We start from the raw sequence: 19,694 nt of genomic DNA, 5'->3' as shown, positions 1-19,694 counted from the left end.
TTTGTAGTATATTGGTCATTCCTGGAGAGGACAAGCTCGGTCAGTTTCCATGATATATGAAGCCGTTCTGCAGAAGTGGGCTGAGCATGACAGTGGCTAGAACTCAAGCAGTTGAGCAGTTTACCCCCAAAAGAAAAGAGCTGTTTTTATTAGTTGATACAATTGTATTTATACTGAAACACATTTTCTGTTTTACCATTGTTCGTATGGGTTTATCCGAGCATTTCTGGATAAGACAATAATATTATGGCTTCACATCACTCTGTTCAAGTCCTTTATGCTTCCATCAAAGCTGGGTTAAAATGCTGCTTGAAATCCCCATGGGTTTACTAACAGAAGTAGCATTTTCAGTGAATACTTACAGGCCATTCACAATGCCCATTTATTTCATTTGAAAATGTTAGCCTTCACCATCGGGCTTCATAAAGACGGACATTTCTTTTGCAATACAGTTGGGTTGTAGCTTTTAGTCTGGCTTCATCTTATCAAGGATCTGAGGGTCTAATGACAGCACTCCTATTTGACTGTGTTTTTTCTTGCTCTGCTTTTATATCTGCAGTCCCTCCGGTGTTGTCAGTATCCCAGCAGTCCTTCAATGCCACAGCTGATGACCAGGAATCAGTCACCTTTACTTGCATCACCTCGGGATCTCCTGACCCTGTAGTCACATGGCACAGGTACCTTCTATTCTTTTTTTTTTTTTTTTTTTTAAATCTGTCTCTGTCTGTTGTCTATTGTCTAATATATTGTTTATGGCATTAAGATATTTCTTAGTGGGGCCCAACCAAAATACTGCAAATACTCCAAACCAAAAGTACACATACATTTGACAATAGAATTGTCAGGGAGTGGTGTTTAATGCTCCCGTGAGATGTGGGGATGTGAACCCGATTAAAGAGCCAGCAGGCAGAAGCAAGGTAGACAGAATTTATTGTCGTCTTCAGGGAGCTCAGGTGTTGGAGAAACAAAGTCAGAATGGAACAGCTCACAGTATCGAGGGATCAGGCAGAGAGCAGTTACTTGGTTCGGTCCACAGTCGAGGTCTACAGCAGTCCCACAGGTAGGGCAAGGCAGAATCTTTGGTTGGTAATACAGGCAGGGTCTCGATCTCATAATAGCAGGCATTAGAAAAGAAAAGGCTGGAGAGTCTAGGCAAGGTGTAGAACAGTCCCACTGGGTGAGAAGCTGCTATATGCTGTTGTAAGCAGATGTGAGTAATTAAGGAGCAGGTGAAACCAATGTGGGTGATGAGATAAAGCTCCCGGGAGTCAGGGTGAGCTGGGGACAGGAAGTAGTATCAGAATAAGAGCATGATACAGGAAGCAGACGGGACAGAATCATGACAAGAATATATGAGAAAACAAGTAGGAGACTGTGTTTATGGTTTCCATGAACCACTTCATTCAAGTGTAGCTCTGCAGATTTAACTTAACTGCCAGATGTGCTGGTACTCATAAGGCATTACCAAGGTGGAGGTAGTGTTTTTGTTAGTTTGTTCACAGCATAACTCAAAAAGTAATGAATGGATTTGGACAAAATGTTGTGCAGAGATAGGGTATGGCCTATGGAACAATTTCTTCTATTTTGGTGCTGATCATCATCTGGATCCAGGAATATTTTTAAAAGGATTCCTTACCATTGTGAGTGTTTGAAAGACTGTTGATTGCATATGAGAGGCCCCATATGGTGAAAGTGCGCTGCTGAGCACTTAGAGTGAAGACAAGTGGAGCTAAGTATAGCAGGAAGCATACTGGAAAACAAACTGTAAAGTGGACTTACATATTGTGAAATGGTGTGAGCTGTGTGCATCTATGAAGGACTGTTAAGTGCATATTGTTATTTCAGTCTGCATGGAACATTTATTTAGCCATTCCTGGCATTTAGTTAGCTCGTGTCTATTGTTTTTCTTGAATTACTTTCAAACTAATAGTGATATCAATCCAAATGCCAGCGGTATGTTTTCATGGTCAAGCAATCTTATTATGAGGTCAGGCTTTGATTGCAGTATTGCTTTTAGGTGTAATGGCATTATGGGGAGACTGAGCTGCCTTGGCCGAGGTCTGTGCTCACTGGGTGCTGTCTTCTTACAAATGTATTCAGTCTTTGTTTGTGCCTGTTTGTGTGTGTTAATGTTTCTTTGGGAAAAACATGCAGTTGTAATGTACTGATCACAGATGAAGCAGATATTATTTCACAGTTCTAACTGGGAAATTTATAGTCCGCCCTCTCACATTACCCTCAGTAACCACAATAATGCCACATAGCAACAGTGTGAAAATTTGCACCTGGAGAGCATTTGACACCCCACTATCCACTTTACAGCTTGACATCAAGTAACTATCTTGCACCCATTTAATGGCAATGATGACAGGCTATTTGCACCTGAGCATCTATTGGTAACACTCTGTTGGCATTCCACCGATATTCATCGTTTTCCCTGCAATTCACACTTGTTTTTTTTCTTATAATGAATTCATCTTAATGGACCATATCAGTGGTTTCTTAGATATTGTAGCCTGATTTGTACAGATCACTTAGAATACCACTGACCTAAAGCATACTGTTTTTGGTATGTGCACTTCATACCTTCTATGCAGCTATTCATTTCACTACACTGTAAAAATACTTTTGCTTGGACTTCCTTGGCCTTTTGTTTATTTTTTAAGGCACCCTATTGTGGGATGATAATGAAATTACCTAAACCAGGTTGCACTTGCATTACCATGCAACAATGATGTAACTTTGATGAGAGACATGGTTGTAAAGAGACATCACACATTGTTCTTACAGTGATGTATTACCTACTACAGGCAGGTTTCTGTAAGTTGTTTTTCATGCTTTACTGACATGAATGTAAATCAATGGCTGCCTGCAAGGAGGTTTAGAAAAACACTCCAAAATTTGGCCGATAAAAATTGATTGTAGACAAATTTGATTTGTAGTAGTGGGTCTAAAACATGCCAAATATGTCCTTAAAATATGAATATTGTTTATGTCATTCAGTATAACAAGTCTGTTTTCCTTAAATATAGCTTCAACAATGACAAAAAAGGGAGGAGTAAAATGGTGGTGGGTAAAATAACACTTACTGTAAGTATAGCTCTGCACTGAACCTAATGACACATAGCAGTGTTTAAGTATTAGGTTTTAAACACTCACATTCAGCCTTCATTCTTAGAAATTTCAAGCTATTATTGCCTCTCTTTAACTACCATGTTTTGCAGTCTTTATTGCACACTAGAGAAGTCTGCTGTAGCTGAGTGTTTATGAATATTAAGAGGTGCGTATTATGGTAACTGCCTGAGGTACAGGGCTTATGACCAGCAGGTGTAAACCAGTCAGACCAGTCAAACAGTCAGAAATACCTGAGGCAGTTTATTACATGAATATGCAAAAATAGCATTTTTGCCTAGTGACATAGTGACAGTAAGACGCATTTGCACCCAGGATAACACTTTAACTACCAGGAGGCACCTTGATTGCCTAAAATCAGAAAACAATCAATATTGTTGCCCAGGTTCATATATCAGTCATTATATTAGTCTTTGCTCAGTAATTTCTGTTAGCATTTAATGTATCATAGGCTGGCAGAGTTCTTTTACTTAAACAAAGCAGTGTCTTTACTCTATATAAGTATGCTATTTTGGGTGCACAAGACATGCATTGTACAGATCAAGTGGTGAATGAGTCAGAAAATGTGCACGAAAAGGTAAACATACAGATTTGCATATAGTAATTCATCACCTCAACTGAGAGGTCCAATATTCCAGCACTTAACCTGAAGACAGGGACACTGTACAATACGGTGAAGTATGTGTTACACTGGTGAGGTGAATGCATCACTCTTGCATTTTGTGACATTGTCTCCAAGAGACATTATATTACTTTGGAGAAAATGCTGCACATCTGGAAACAACCTCAGTTTTGTAAACCTCATTTATCTTGCTCTCTAGTTTCCAGCCCCAGTAACAGAAATTATATTTATTCCAAGGTGTGTTACCTTGTTTTTTCAGCAACACAGCAAATCTGAAAAATGTGAATTTAATGATTTATCAGCACTGATACAGTATATAACACATCAAAATTCACAGTGATGATGGGAGCTGATGTACTGATTCATTCATTACTTTGTTTATTGAGACCATCCATGTGACAGCTTTGTTTGTCTCTTTTTTTGTTTGGTAGTAGGAAATTGACATTTTTGTTCATGTGAGGCAATTACAAAAGACTTGATCAGTCTCATGTTCTATGATAGTTAAAAGCAAAAGTGACTGTGAACCAGTTAGGAAATTTTCATCCCAAAATCTTTTTGTTTTTGCAGTGTTTGGTGTCAAACCTCCATTCACAATTTGAAGGAGCTGTTTTCACACTAATGGAAGGTGGTACAGCAGAATTAACTGTGGAGCTACCGTAGCAGGAAGTTTACATGCTAACAATCTAGTTAGCTGCTCTCCAAGCTTCTTTCTATATTGTCTGTACTGTCCGTTACCAAGCTTGACACCTGGACTGCTAACAAGGCGAACACAAGCTGCTGGTGGTTCAAGCAAAGTGTTTACTATCTTCTCCTATTTTGTGATTGCCTAGAAATCATCCCTGTCTAGTCGAGCAGTTTATAATCCAACTCAGGTGATATAAAGCTTAATAAGCTATGATAATGTCCTCCATTTTGGACTCTCCAGCTCTCCCTTAAAAGGTCGGCACTGTCAGGTGGCTTGCTATTAGTCAGTTGCATAGAAATGTGTGTCAGTTTATCAAATTTAAACTTAATCCATTTTAAACATATTTGCACAAGATATTGCAACACTGACTGTGCAGCTGCAAGTGAGCCTGCTAATTGCAGTGATTCAATTAAATTAGCTGTAATTCAGGTCTTAATGGAATTTATTATTAATGTTATTCATATGTAGGAGTCGCTCTCTCTCTAGGACCACTGTGCAATATACAAAAGCAGTTTTGTATGTCACCACTTCACTGTAACGTCCTCCTAATTGTTTAAATACAAAGGCATTTTCAAGGGTAGACAGCTGCAGCTCACTTTTTAGATCACCTCTTCAGTTGCAGGTACATCAACGCTTTCTTTAAACTTTGCCGTGTCCACTGTTTGTTTGACCTTACAGGGTATTATCTTTCCTTTCCCAGGTCAGTAAGCCCTGTGTGTTAATCCGAGAATACAGAATTAAAATGCATACATCACAACCGAAGAATTGGCTCAGGTGTAAACAACAATCACGACCCAATTAATATTTTATTTTCATGTCGCCCCTCCCAGCTATCTCCTGCCTTCCAGAGGCATTTCCTGTCAGCAAGATGTTTTGCTTCATCCTTTGTGCATCTTGGGTAATCGACTACCTGTCAGCAGTCAGTTAATATAACAACATTCCGTGCCGCAGCCCAAGCCACACTGTCCGTTCCAGAGAGGCTTCTCTTCATTTCCTTTTTGGATTGCCAGAGTTATTATTACTTGGCTTTGGTTTTTCCTCCGCTGACTTTCAATTATCCTCCCTCTTTTCCTACAATATAGTGATGCTGGGGCCCAGGCCTCACTACACAGTATTGCTGCATTTGTGTGTGTTTTTGTCTGAGTTTCAAATCTCCACGTTTGAAATCCCCAAAATAATAAGGTTGTTTTTTGTTCACATAGAGCATACGCTTTAAGGCCATAGAGAAAAGTCTCTAAATATACTTAGCGGTAAGTATTATTCTAAGCCCTGTGCAGTCACTGCTTGTGAATTTAATGTACACAATAGCTTATGAGGTTAAAAGACATGGCGCCACTTTTTGATTGAGGGCGTTATCACCCATTTCAAATGAACAAGTATCAATAAAAATGTTGTCATACCAGTGTTTCATGCTTCAGGCTTAAAACAAATTGCAACTTATAATATAACTACCAAAACTGTCAGATCAACTATGTTCTTGGTTTTCCTTTATTCAAAGCTATAACCTCTTTTCATTTTTATTTTTAAGTTCTTATAACTCAGTTGAGAATGCAGACTCTTATCCAGCATTGCCTTGCTTCACATACACATACAGTACATCCCCTCACTGCCCAGTACAACCACCACTGGTCATTGAAGCAGCTAGAGTTTACATGCTTTGATCAACAATATCTCAATGGTAGTTGTTAAGAGAAAGGAGAATATTACTTATTAATTGTCTGGATTCTCTTGGCTGATTCAAGCAAGTTATCACACTGCCACACGCCTTAAGAACATCAAGAGAATCCCTCTCTAACCTCTGCATCTTAAAATAATGGAACAAGTTATATGCACAGTCACAGCAATATTTTCACCTTAAAATGTTTTTAGGGCTAATATGTTAGCATACAGTTGTACATTTACATGTCCAGTAGTGAATGTGGGGCAGCATTAGCATTCATTTTGAGCCATCTTGTGTAACCTGATCAGTATAAATTCAGTACTCACATTTTTTTCAGATCATTTTTGGACTCAATCAACCAGCTAAATGTACCACTGTACCCGCCCACTACTCACTAACATTTTCTGTCAGCCTTTAGATGCTAAGCAGGAAGGTGGTGGTGGTGGGTTTATAAGAGTAATGTAGCTTTAAGAAAATAAATGCATTTTCCTACATGACTGTGGATGTAGTTAGAAAACGTCTTAGTACATTTGTAATTTCATTTAGCCATGGGTGCATTTTTTGAGGGTTTAAAGTTTGGTTGTTTTTTGTTGTTTTTTTTTTTGTTTGTTTTTTTTTGGAGTGACATTGCTTGATCCCAAAGACATTCAGTAATTTAGCTGTTGTCGTTTTTTGTTTTTTTTTTGCCTTCGAGCAGATGGCATAAACAAACAGCACTTATGAGTTTGTCTAAATCTATGTAAGCAGGCAAAAAAAGTCCAATTTCTCCAAAAACTAAGCGATGCCTTTATAGATTACATGGCTGTTTAAGCGGGTGCAAATCAACAAGCGGAGGAGGCTGCAGACCTGCTTTACACCATTATGCTTCTGCTATGAAGCTTAAATATAGACATGGACCAATTTAGCTGTTGCTTTTTTCTAAATAATTTCCCTGCAGAGTCCAATAAGAAAAGACATTAAATCAGCACTATATTCCACACCACACTAGAGTCATTTGGTGAATGTTGCAGCCCATAACAGGATGTACACAGCAACACAAGTGAGCTCAGATGAGACTCAAATATTGACTCAAAGTTTGAGAAATCATGGCAGAGTTTGAGAACTCATAACATTAAGAATTTTGACAGACAAGTGACAAATTAAAGGAAAAACCTGAATAACTGAGTCATCTCCTCTAGGATCCATTGGGCACATGGGGTCATTGAATGGTCTGATTAGGGTGAAGGTGATGTGAATCATATGTTGCGGCTTCACAGTCACTAGATCTCAACCCAGTTGAACAGCCGTGGGAGATTTTTGAGCAACATGTTAGGCAGTGTCTTCACCACCATCATCACAACACTTCATGAGGGAATATCTTTTGGAAGAACGGTGTTTATCCCACCAGTAGAGTTTAGAGACTTGGAGAGTCAGTGCCGAGGAGCACTGAAGCTGTTCTGGTGGCACATGGTGTCTATGTTAAACAACACTTTTATCCTGCTTTAAAGGGTTTCAACAGTATGTTTTTGCCTTTTAATGTGTTATAGATAGAAACAGCTTCGAGGCCAAGCTGTCCGCATTTAGCCTCTCTTTTATGGGATTGGGTGACATCTAGACTGCTAGGATTATACATCTATACCATCAAATGTGCTGTAGTGTGAATTCATTGGAGGTCATTGGTGTGAATTGGTTGCCATATTTACCTTTACTTGCTTATCCATGGTGTGTGCTGCTTTTGATTTGTACAGGAAAGGGCAGGCACTGGAGCCATCAGAGCAGTACATTTTCAGCAGGCTGGAAGGAGGGCGTAGCATGTTAACCATCCGCAACATCCGACAGGGAGATGGCGGTACCTACTCCTGCAAAGCCACCAACAAGGCAGGCTCTCAGGAAAGAGAGCTCTTCCTCAAAGTATTTGGTAAGTGTCTCAATGGCATTTGGCCAAAAAGGCTGAGACTCAGAAAGACCAAATAGAAGTCAAGGATCATTACATACTGTATATTTCAAGTTTAGAAACAATGCAACCTGCTATACTGTGTGAAATATACTGTATATTAAGGTAAAAGAAAGCTTTCAGTCCGGGATTTTTATTCACTATGTTTGAAATAATATTGGATCTGAATGCATGGTTTTAAAACCCTTATAAAATAGTTTTTTTCCTTTGATCTGTTAGTATAGTATTTTATCTTAGTGTTGCATTAATTAAAAAAGACAACATGGCAACAACGTAATATCACAAACTAATTGGTTGAAAGTACAAACATCTGCCAGTTAAACCTGGATTCCAAGTAGTCTCCACTCTACATTACCTCAACTTGGGATGCATTGATCCAACTGTTTCTCTCCTGGTGCTGATTCTGAAACCTAAACTCCAGGTACATGCCAGTATAGAGTACTTACCTGATTCTCTTCTTTCCTGATCAGATGTTTGTATCACTGTATAGAACTCATTGGAATCATTTTCATGTCAGGACAAGGAGTACTGAGGCGGTAAACAACTGAATTACTGGCTTGCTGTGACTGAATGTAACAGATTGCAGGACTGTGAATGAGTAGTGAAAGGCTGCATTTAATTTGGACAGGTACTGTCCAAGGCCATTACCCAGTCTGTTTAAAAAGGACAGTCTGATATGGTTTTGGCACATCAGATTGGTGCATGTGTAATCACAACACTGGATGGATGTGTCACACAGTAACAGCCCATATTGTGCTATACAGTAATCGTATTACTGTAGTGTTTGCATTCTTTCATTCAGTTTGCAACTGTGGGAAGGTTCGTCTTATTACGACTCAATTTAAGACTGGGCCATTCATAAGCAACTTAATCATCTTTTATATTCTTTCAGTCACTGTGATGCAGCTACATGTGAGCTACTGTATGTTACTGTATGTTACACTGTAACCCCTCGATATGCTGACTATAAAGCCCCAATAAGATGCTTGACTTAAAAGGTTGGTTCATCCAAATTTAAATTAACAAAATCTTATCTCTAGAATAAAAGTACATTTAAAGACTCAACAGAGACATTTCTCTTTTACTCTAGTACTTTTATTTTGTTAACCATGTCTTATAAAACAATCAAAAACTTTGATTGTACTGTAAAACAAAAAATATTATATCTTAAAATATGTCTTAAAATATGGACAAGTTAAAATAAAATGGGTCAACTGGCCTAAGCTGCAACCACATAAAATGTTTTACAAAAATCATTTGGTTCTCATTTTACATTATCTGTTATTCTATACTCCAGTTAAAAATTTTTAAGTATAATTGTATTGCCTATGACTGCAGTGTTTTATGTTAGCTCATAAAACCTTATTGTAAGGATCTCCACAAATTCCATTTCATAAAAACTGTTTTTCAAAAGCACAAATGTCCAGATATGGTCCTGAGCCCACCACAATAACAGCTACATCAATTTGATGTATTTCTCCTGAAAGGAAATATTTCATTTATTGTTTCATATTTCAATGCACTCCTCATAAAAAATGTTTGATTTATATATTCATAGATCTGCTGGCTATTTCCTCACAGATCACTCTGATGTGCATATCTGGCTAATGGAAATGTATGGAGATTTGTGCCCCAGTCATCAACATCCTTATGTTGATGTGAGATGTGAGAAGCGCTTGTTCTTCAGTATGCACATATAAACGAAGAAGTTAAGGAGGGAGGGAGGACTTCTGCTTTTCATACTGTGGCCAGGAAATGCCGTTGTAAGTTAGTTTTATTACCCTTGACAGAACAGGCAGGAGGAGAACAGGCCATTTCAGTTAGACAAGGTGTGTGTGCAGGTGTATATGTTGTTCATTCAGGGTTACGCATTGTGAGCCTGTACTTCATGTCTAATGTCAGTCACCAGTTTATTTTTCTTTGTTTTTCTATCTTCCCAAAAGAGACCTCCATCCTTGATGGATGTAATATAGCTTACATTACAAAAGGGCCAACATTCGCCAAAAGCTATTAAAATGGCTTTAATAGGATATTTACATTTTGTATTGTAAGCATTTAATTTATCAACTCCAATGATTTGAGCACAAATGTACAGTTGAACTTTAATTTCCATGATCATAAACATTACATGTACACTCGGACAGCAGTTGCACAAATGCCTCTCTTTTTCAAACGTGTATGATTACACCATTATACAGTATGTGATCAACTGGAACAGGCAATAAGCTCTTCAGCACGAAATGAGATGAAAATAATTTCTTCAAGACAAGTTTTCATATAACATCAGAGGATGAGCTTCCTCTGCTGCTGCTGAAAATTCACCTTCACAGATGGCTTTCTGCATGTAGACCCATGACTGTGTGTTACCACAAACAAGTGGTAACACACTTCAAAATGTTCATATCTGGGCGCCCAGTACCACCACAGTGTGCCATCTGGATGCTGTGTAGAGTCACCATAGCAGCCCTTTAGTCGTAAATGCCAGAGGTGTTGGTCATTCCAGCTACTGACAGTTTTCAGAGACCATGTTAGGTTGTCTAGCCTTTTTAGACTCTGGGTCATCTAGTGCTTTAAAAGATAAAGTCCACTATGTATACTGTTAAATAATCACTACACTGAATTATATGATTAGTTCTTAGACATGGTGATCCCTTATCCTTTTTGCTAGTGACATCATCAGGTCTTAGTTTTTATTTCTCCAATAATCGCCCTCAAAATGAATGACATTCCCTCCAGCCTCAGCTTTATTTTGTCCTAATTCCAGCATGCTAACACACTAAAGTAAATCTGGAATTACACTTCTCCTAAGATACATTTATGTGGCAGTTTCTGTTATACATATGTGTATGTTTACAATTATTTTCATCTCTGTTAGGTGCTGTCTTTTTCAGTACAGAATTTTTCAGCTATCTGAAGCCTCAGCAGTAAATGTCAGGTTCTGGCAAAAGAGCCAGCTGGTTCTTTATAAACTCTGCATTTTGCAACAGCATTCAGTTTATCATAGAAGAAGCAGAGAAACCAGTCTCTCTGCAGACACCTCACACTCCTCTGCAACCGGCCACAGTTTGCATTTTTTAGACATGTTGACACCAGCCTGTGAAATACACCATCCACTTTAATATGTTTTTCATCATTTGAACAAGTTGGATGAATACATCATGTTATTGTTCTTTTTGCATTTTTCCTTTGTCTTGACTGGAGACACGTTGTATACTGTTCATTGTTCTTTATGGAAAATGTGAGAGGACTGAGACAAGAGTGCAGAAAATGGTAAATTCACATTTCACCACAAAATAACTGAATAAATAAACTGAAAGTCACAGACTGGTGATATATATCTAATACAAGAATGTCTGGGGTTGGATTTTTCTCTAAACTCAGTAGAGTTATATGAGACATCAGGCAGGTCTGGAGAGAATCTATGCTGACATTTGCTGAAACAACCAGCAAACATTATTGTCATCAGATACAGTCAGTATCATATTTTGTTTTCAGATATTCATCAGTGGGTGAGATAATCTATCTAATGTAAGATGTTACCATAGAGGGTATGCAAATACAGCTTAACTGCACTGTTGTCTGTAAGCAGGTAAGAAATGTCAAAGTAAACATTACTAACACACTTTCATGGCCTTTTATAAGCCAACAATTGGTCAAACTGTACCAAAACTGTGTGTGTGTGTTTTTCTAATATCAGAAAGCTCAGTTATATCATTATGTCAGTTTCTGTTGTAATACTCACATAATTAATGATGTTTTCACAGGTTGAGGGCAGGATTGAGTCTGTTGTTTTATGCATGCATGTTTTATGAGAATCAGGACCGACAGAGATAGCTAAATGCAACATTTGCAAGTATAATTATTATAATATCTTTAATTAATACAATCAAGTGTAATTATAGTTATTAAATGTTAGTGTAAAATACTCTAGTTTTTAATTACAGCAGGTTATAGAGAAACTTACTGTGGCTTTATTTTAGAAATCAAACTAACTCTGTGAACATTTCCCAAACCTGGAAGGTCTAATTAATTATCTTTTAGCACAGAAATGCTTCTCAGTTCTTTCTCATTTCGTTTTGAAATGTTTTAGATAATGCGTTATTAATTATATTCCCTGCAGAGTGGTTTTTGCGCCATACTTGATAATTGAAACATATTCCATTTAATATTTGATGAAGGGTATCTGGGGCAAAATAGTTGCAGATAAAGTGGCAAAGAAGAGCTGGTCCAGACTGGTCTCCGTACTATTAATAGGTTTATCTGTGCATGTGTATGGGATTTAAATGGGTTTGACTGGGTTTTGTGTTGTGTAATTGAGTGGAAGTATAAGGTTCATCATCTAAAGTGCTCTTCACATCTTCCTGTATGCAGAAATCATTTTACATGTCATTCAGTCTCATTGGGAGCCGTTATTTTGCTTACAACAAGAAAAACTTTGTGTTGAGGTAATTTCACTCGTTCCCACTGTGCAGCTTCCTTTTGTCTTAACACAAAGCACAATCAGGCAGCTTGTTGCAGTGTTATCAAGACCATGGCACATCATTCTGGATGATTTTTGAAGCAAACTGATTTGATTTGGAAACAAGTGAAATTACCCTTGTTTACTGGCAAATCAGCTTGTTTTAGGAAAGCAAGATTTTTGGACTAAAGTGTAGATTAAATTACTCATTAGGGTGGGTGCTCTTGTTAGTGCTGGTGTTGGAATTTTACAAGACTTGTGTTTGTTATTAAGAGATTATTACAATTTATTTAAATGTGGGGCTTTTTTGGTTTTAGCAACCATTGCTATTGCATGTGATAATATTGTACTGACCAGTTGGTTAATTGCTTGAAATCTCAGAGTACAGACATAACACTAGAACAAATTCCAGTGTGGAAAGATGCACTAGCTGTCATATGTCATATAGTCACCAGCCACATCAATCTGACCAGTGTTTGATTGTTTGTTGTTGTTTGTTATGTGTCTTGTTGCTTTTCTTCTTTTGTCTCTCCTCTATCCACTCACCCCAACCAGTCGAGGCAGAAGGCCACCCACCAAGAGCCAGGGTCTGTCAGAGGTTTCTTCCGTTAAAGGGAGTTTTTCCTCCAAGCTGTCACCAAGTTCTTACTCCTCTGTTGGCTTGTTAGCAGTCAGATTGTCACTGTATTTTTTTTGGCCTGTTTGACTTTGTTTTTAGTGATGCTACCATGTCCTCAGGTCTTAGTGAGTTCAGTGTTATAATAAGTGATTGAAGTGGTTACAAAAATATGACCTGTGTTGCAGTTAACTGTAATTATACTTTGAGAATACAGTTACAGTAGATTAGGTTAACTATAGCGTAGCTATGTATATAGTGCTTAGGTAGTTTCTATTCTTAGATCGTTGATCTATTCACTGAAGGTTTTTGCAGGTATAGTAATACAATATGCGTGTGTGCCTGTGTGTGTCTTTGTAACCCCATGTTTTGACAAGCTCCCTAAATCCCTCAAGATGGCTTCTCCACCCCAAGGCTGAAGCCATATGAAATTGCCAAAACCTCCCCAGATCCCTCCTGGGCTGTGTTAAAAGCCTCCAGTACAGTAGTTGCCATTTTCCATTCACTTGCCTTTCCCTTTTGGATTTTATGCCATGCTACTTTGCAAGCACCCTGTTAAGGGCCTGAGTGCAGTGTGTGTGAGAAAAAGAAGCAATCCATGATTCATGTGACATGGTCTGAGCCCCTGCCATGCAATGTGTTTCAGGGCTTGCTTAGAACATCTTATCAGGAGGAGGCAAGCAGGGAGCAGAACCCAGTGGCACTCTTTTCAGCACTTACAGCAGTACTCATTTTGTGTCAAAAGAGAATCACACAGTGCTGTAATGGCATCCTTCCAGAAAATGTGGAACATGGATTGATATGTTTTATGCTTTAAAACTTTGGCAAAGTCAGTTTTTGTGTCATCTAGACCAAGAAATCTGCACAAAGTACAGTAGACCAGACAACGTGGTGTCCCACTGTGCCAAACCTGGAGAGTATGACTGCAGTGTATAAATGATCTTGGCCTGGAAAGTCAGTATCAAAGTCATGCATCACCTCTGTGTTTAAACTCCATGCTCACCCTTTTACTTTTCACTTCCCCCTCCTCTCCCACACCCATTCCCCCTGCGTGTAAGGCTTCTGTGTTCAGAATGCAAAACCACAGAGTCACACCTTTCGGTTAGGACAGTCTTTAAAGCAGCGCTCAAGAAAATGGTCAAAAGCAGGTAAGTGAATCTCAGCACAGAACGTATCAAAACCAAAAGCTGCAGGTTAGGCAGGGCACACAGTAACAAGATCTTCAGCATCTTCAGGCCTTCAGGATGAATCACAGCATACAGAGCTGGAGCAGTTCAGATAACTACTCAGGAGAGTGGGCAAAGTCTTTGGTGTTGCATAGGTGACCAGCAGACGGCCTCAGTAAGGTCAGTCTGGTGCGCAGGAGGCAGATTGGCAAACAAATCAGGCAAGGGGCAGGCAACTGAAATTTGTTACCAAAAAAGGCAGGTAGTTCGGGTAAGGGGAGATCAGGGTCAATATCAAAGTGGCTACAGGTCAGCAACAAGAAGGCAAGATGTAGGCAACATCCTGGAGGCAGACAGCTTGAGAGTCTCTGGCATGAAGTGATTTGACGGTCTAGTGAAAAGTGAGTACTAGCCACAGTCTTATCCTGGAACAGGTGTGTGGGGGGGCAACAGAAACAAAGGTATGCAAGTGGGCAGGGCAGCATCTGTGAAGACAAGAGAACGACAAAAGAAAATGGATGTGCAACAAACAGGAAATATAGAGAATCATGACAGTGCCTTTCAATTTATTCTTCTTTACTCACTTTTTTAATTTTTTTTTATCTTATTCACTTCCTCCTCTCCTGTCATCCTCTGTGGCCTGCAGTCCAGCCCCATATCACCCAGCTGAAAAATGTGACAGCCGTGGAGGGCAGCGCCGCCATGATCTCCTGTGTGGCTGAGGGTGAGCCTCTGCCTGATATTTCCTGGAGGAGAGCCAGCGATGGCCAGACCTTCATGGATGGAGACAAGGTAGATACTGCTCAAAAGTCCATCTGGCTCTCTGTGTGTGTGCATCATTATAAAGCAGGGCTGGGGCAAAAAATATATAGAGCATGCAACAGGAATTATCATAGAGATGAGATGACGCCTTATTGACTATGTTGCCATTAAAATCTATTGTAACTTTGCACGGGAACCCTTGTACATTCAGGAAATACTAGTTTAAAACTATCTAATCTCTCTGGCTGTTATTCCTTTAAAAGATGCCACTTTTGCAGTCAGTCAGTTTTTTATAAATTGAATCGGCACCTGCTTTCCCACCCTGTTCATCATCTTGCAACCTTTCAGAACTATCTGGCCACTTGTGAGGTCCCAACCACACGTTTAGAGCCAATAGATCATTATACAGACATAAAGCTGATGAGAAAATATAGATGAAATTCCCTGATATGTTCTGTGCTGAGATTATCCTTATCCTGTCACTGTGTTACAGTGTGACTCATTCTATTTAGCTGCGTGATTAGATTGCATTCGCTGGATAGCAGCAGATTGGTTTGATCTGAGGTAGCTCTGCTGCAGCCAATCAAAATACAACAGATGGGGCATAGCCATAATAACAGAAAGTATGTAAACTATTATTTATTTATTCTGAATTTCATCTAAATATACAAATCTATATTTGTGACAATGTTTGTTTAGTTTTATATGTATGTCTGAATGTGACATTACAGTAATTACTCTCCAGTGAAAACCGTATATTTGCCAAATGTCAACTTAAATGGAAGTGAAATGTATCTGTGTTCTCACACTGGTTGTTCTCTCACTGAGGTTTACGAGGGTTTTAGTACAACAAAAATGACCCCAGCTTGCAGAAGAACATCTCATTTTAAACTGGAGTTTCACCATAACTATTGGTGTTTTCCTGCAGCAAATACAACATTCAGCAGTACATGTATGTTTGTCTCCTTTTTTGTCTTTATGTAACCATTAAGATGTCACTATTTTTATTTATATAGACGAAAATGGTCTATTTGTGCTTAGTCTGGTTGAGTACTAAATGAAATAGCTGACATTAACTGGCAGTTACTTGTATATGTCCTCATAAAAATAAAAGCAAGCATAATCATTCCCATCTGTCGTACATGAAACGTAGCAGTTATAGCCATTTCATGCTAGTGGTGCTGCTCGGGGTCTGTCTAAAGGCAGATGCTAACATTTACATTCATGAGTTGATGATTAATCTTCATCCCTCCTTTTGAAAACACAGTGTAAACACATACAGTAAGCTCCTTTTAAATGATAAATGCCTGTTTGTACAATGCATTTGTTTTTCATATTATAACTGACATATGAAGCCTCAAAGACTCTTAGTATAGTAGTATTGTGTTTTAAAAAGTATTAACACTGCAGTCAAACATTCACCTTGATCTGTGTTTCTACAGGGAGTGTTTAAATCTTTCAACCTTGCTGAGATTAATATTTCAAGGGAAATCAAATACATTTATTTATTTTTGATTAGCTCTCAACAGCAACTATTTTCAAAGCTAACCTTCACTTTGCTGTAGCTTTAGTTTGTACCTCTCTTTGACTCAACATCATTTTAGGTAAACCGACCTTTTGAAAGGAAGAAATTGAAAAGATACTCAGCTTCTGTTGTGTACTTTTATCTCAGCATCCATTAATCGCTATGTCCATATGAAGATTATCACAAATGAGAAACTGAATGAAAACACCATATGCACTTACATCACAGCTTTCACATATGCAGTTGAAAAACAAACAAAGATGGCAGCTGTTCTTTTGCTCAGGAGAAAGGTCACTGCAGATGAATGAATGAATGTGTGCACTGGCTCGTATCGCTCGGTTTGATAAATCACAGCTGAAAATGAGAATAAGTGCTTCTCTTCCCACAGCAGATGCAATTATGGAAATGTGCAATGCAAACCACCACAGTGAAACATATGCAAAAACAAACACAGCTTGTGCAGTGCGAGGCATGATGAACGGTCGTAGTCATTTAGGTTTAAGGGAGGATGTTCCTCTCTCAATTTACTCTCCAGTCTCCATATTCAGCCTGCACACACTCCTCTTGTTGAGGTACATTAAGCTTCAAAGGCTTAGTTTTACTCACTGTATAATGTTTCTTCCATTCTTCTCATTCTTTGTCAGCTAACACCATGGTCCTTGTGAGAGAATGTAATGTAAATGTAGATCTTGGAATTTAATTATGAATCAAGGTAGGATTTTAGTCGAGATATTGTTTTAGTCCTCTGGGATTGTTTCACTTATGAGCAAGGTTTGCAAACTGCACTGTAGCCTCTGTCATATTTAACGTCTGCACTTAGATGACTGTTGCAAAAACTGAATTGATTCAATAGGCTAACATTTTTGAAAACTCTTTTACCTTTTCCTTTTCCTCTTCAGAAGTCAAACTTTAGTGTATTTGTGCTCTTATCAAAATGCCTGTTGAAATTAAAGAGTGAAAAAAAGCAGACTTTATGGCCCATGGAGAATATTTTGTTTTCCATTTGATACCTGGTCACAAAAACAGTGTTCTGCTCTGTAAAATAGAGCTAAATAGATAATAGTAATGTTTACTGGAGGATTTGCTGCTGGTTCCTGTGTTAAACCCCTAATTGGTCTCCATTTGGTTGAACCAGAAAGCCATTATTAAATGTCATTTTGGTGTTGTCACAAGGGTCAGGTGGTACAGTAATCATTAGCTTGATCCAAGTATGAAGACCCTGTGTGCAACCCCCACATCAAACTGCTGGAATAAGCTGCACCTGCTGGAATTAGACTGCAGTGTGTTTCCAGCCTCACTGACATTACCATCTGATAATTGTAATATCTGAACATTATCCAGTATTTGGACTGAAATGACACAGTTTCCAGAATCTGATTTCTGAGATTTAGCTTTGTATGTTCATTGTAAATAGACAAACATTTTTGTTTTTGAGGTCTTATGGATCAGACGTGTCCTCTTTTCTGCCCTCCTTTGCTCACACTACCTGCTTGTCCTTTAATCTCTTCAGTTTGTCTTTTCCCTCAGCCTTTGCATTTCTTAGCTTTTTATCTCCCTGCTCTCATGTTAATGTCACAGTACACATAGTAGTGTGTATGAGCCAGCTTTTGCAGGAACATGCGAGTGCCTGTGTGTTCGTGAGTATGCATAAGACTTGCTGTTTTGTTCACGTCTGGCCGCTTGCCTTGTTGTTCCACTGAGCTGCATATCAAACAGGCTGTGCTTTAGGGGCTGAGTTCGCCTCTAGACACCGACCCTGTCAAATGATTGGGGGGGTGGGAGTGGGGGTGGGGAGGTGTTACCAAGTAATTTCCTGACTCAGAGGCTGCCCCTGGAAGATTTCCTCCCTTTTTCTTCCCCCTCCTCTCTCGCCCTCCTATTCCTCAGCATTCGTATTCAGCACACAGACTCCCTCTCCCATTGACCTCAGCTGGTGAGACAAACAAGCAGAGTATGCAGTGGCAGCACAAAGAGACCAGAACCGAGCCTTTAAAAGCTGCTTCGCCTCATTGGTTGATAGTGTGCGATGATAACAGCGAAGATAAGCCACCCTAAACAGGGTAATGTTGAAGCAGTCTGCGAGCGACAACATAAAGAGAGTGTGATTCAGAAGCGGGTGCTTCATGGCCGAGGCTTATGAGGCTTAGACACATAATGAGCATTGAATGTGCATTGATTTACTGAGGAACTCTATGGATGAGGTGTGCAGAATGTCCGCACACATACCAAGACTTCACTATGCAAATATGCATGAGTAGATGAGAACACAGACAAACATACAGATGTACACAGACGTCCTGCAAGAAAAGTCTAGATACGGTGCAAACACCAATAGCAATATTCCTGCATTAATTACAGGCCTTGAGCTAAATAACTTTTTTCTATTTTTACTCTATTAACACTATTTATCTGAGTTCGTTTAATTGACTAATTAGAAGGCAATAATGTGGGAAAAGCAAACTTGTGAATCAAACATGTTTTAGTCATCCAAAAGTTGGACTCATAATTAAAAGTTGTATATACAGTATACATACCCACAAAGCAAAGTGCATGCCCATATGTCCACGCTTTCAGCAAATAGCTAGTCAGTTATATCAGCCAGTTCATATCATCATTACTTGGCAGTGATAGTGCAACATGAATGTCTTTTATAGACATGTCTTTTTGTTAACAAAGGCTTCAAGTGCCCAGGACAGATGTTGGCATGATGTGTGATATGGACAGTTTGAAGTTTGGTGCTTGGCACACATTACACTCATTGAAAATACATTATGGTACGCTCAGATTCTATGGATAATAATCAAATCAAATCAAATTTTATTTGTATAGCGCCAAATCACAACAAAAGTCATCTCAGGACACTTTACAAAGTAAGGTCTAGACCTTACTGTTATCAATATTATTACATAGGGAAAACCCAACAAATCCCCCTTGAGCAAGCACTTGGCGACAGTGGGGAGGAAAAACTCCCTTTAAAGGAAGAAACCTCCGACAGACCCCGGCTCTTGGTGGGCGGCCTTCTGCCTCGACCGGTTGGGGTGAGTGGATAGAGGAGAGACAAAAGAAGAAAAGCAACAAGACACAACAATCAAACACTGATCAGGTCGATGTGGCTGGTGACTGCTCGTCAGAGA

At 39.0% G+C, this 19,694-nt stretch overlaps 1 protein-coding gene across 4 annotated transcripts in view; it reads left to right on the top strand.

The window, feature by feature from the left end:
- The window catches only part of LOC109971409 (neural cell adhesion molecule 2), a 324,939-nt gene that overhangs the window by 251,611 nt on the left and 53,634 nt on the right, over positions 1–19,694 (top strand). For all 4 annotated transcript variants that reach the window (XR_002276551.1, XM_020619638.1, XM_020619637.1 and 1 more), the window contains exons 6-8: positions 560–677; positions 7,827–7,996; positions 14,920–15,065. Coding sequence is in view for 3 of the 4 variants with exons in the window: in XM_020619638.1 (XP_020475294.1) it covers positions 560–677; positions 7,827–7,996; positions 14,920–15,065 (434 nt within the window). In the remaining variant the exon portion in view is untranslated. The remainder of the gene's footprint in view (positions 1–559; positions 678–7,826; positions 7,997–14,919; positions 15,066–19,694) is intronic.

The sequence above is a fragment of the Monopterus albus genome, unplaced genomic scaffold, assembly GCF_001952655.1.
Source record: "Monopterus albus unplaced genomic scaffold, M_albus_1.0 scaffold224.1, whole genome shotgun sequence".
In the NCBI taxonomy this organism is placed as follows: domain Eukaryota; kingdom Metazoa; phylum Chordata; class Actinopteri; order Synbranchiformes; family Synbranchidae; genus Monopterus; species Monopterus albus.
This window is presented reverse-complemented; position numbering and strand designations above follow the sequence as displayed.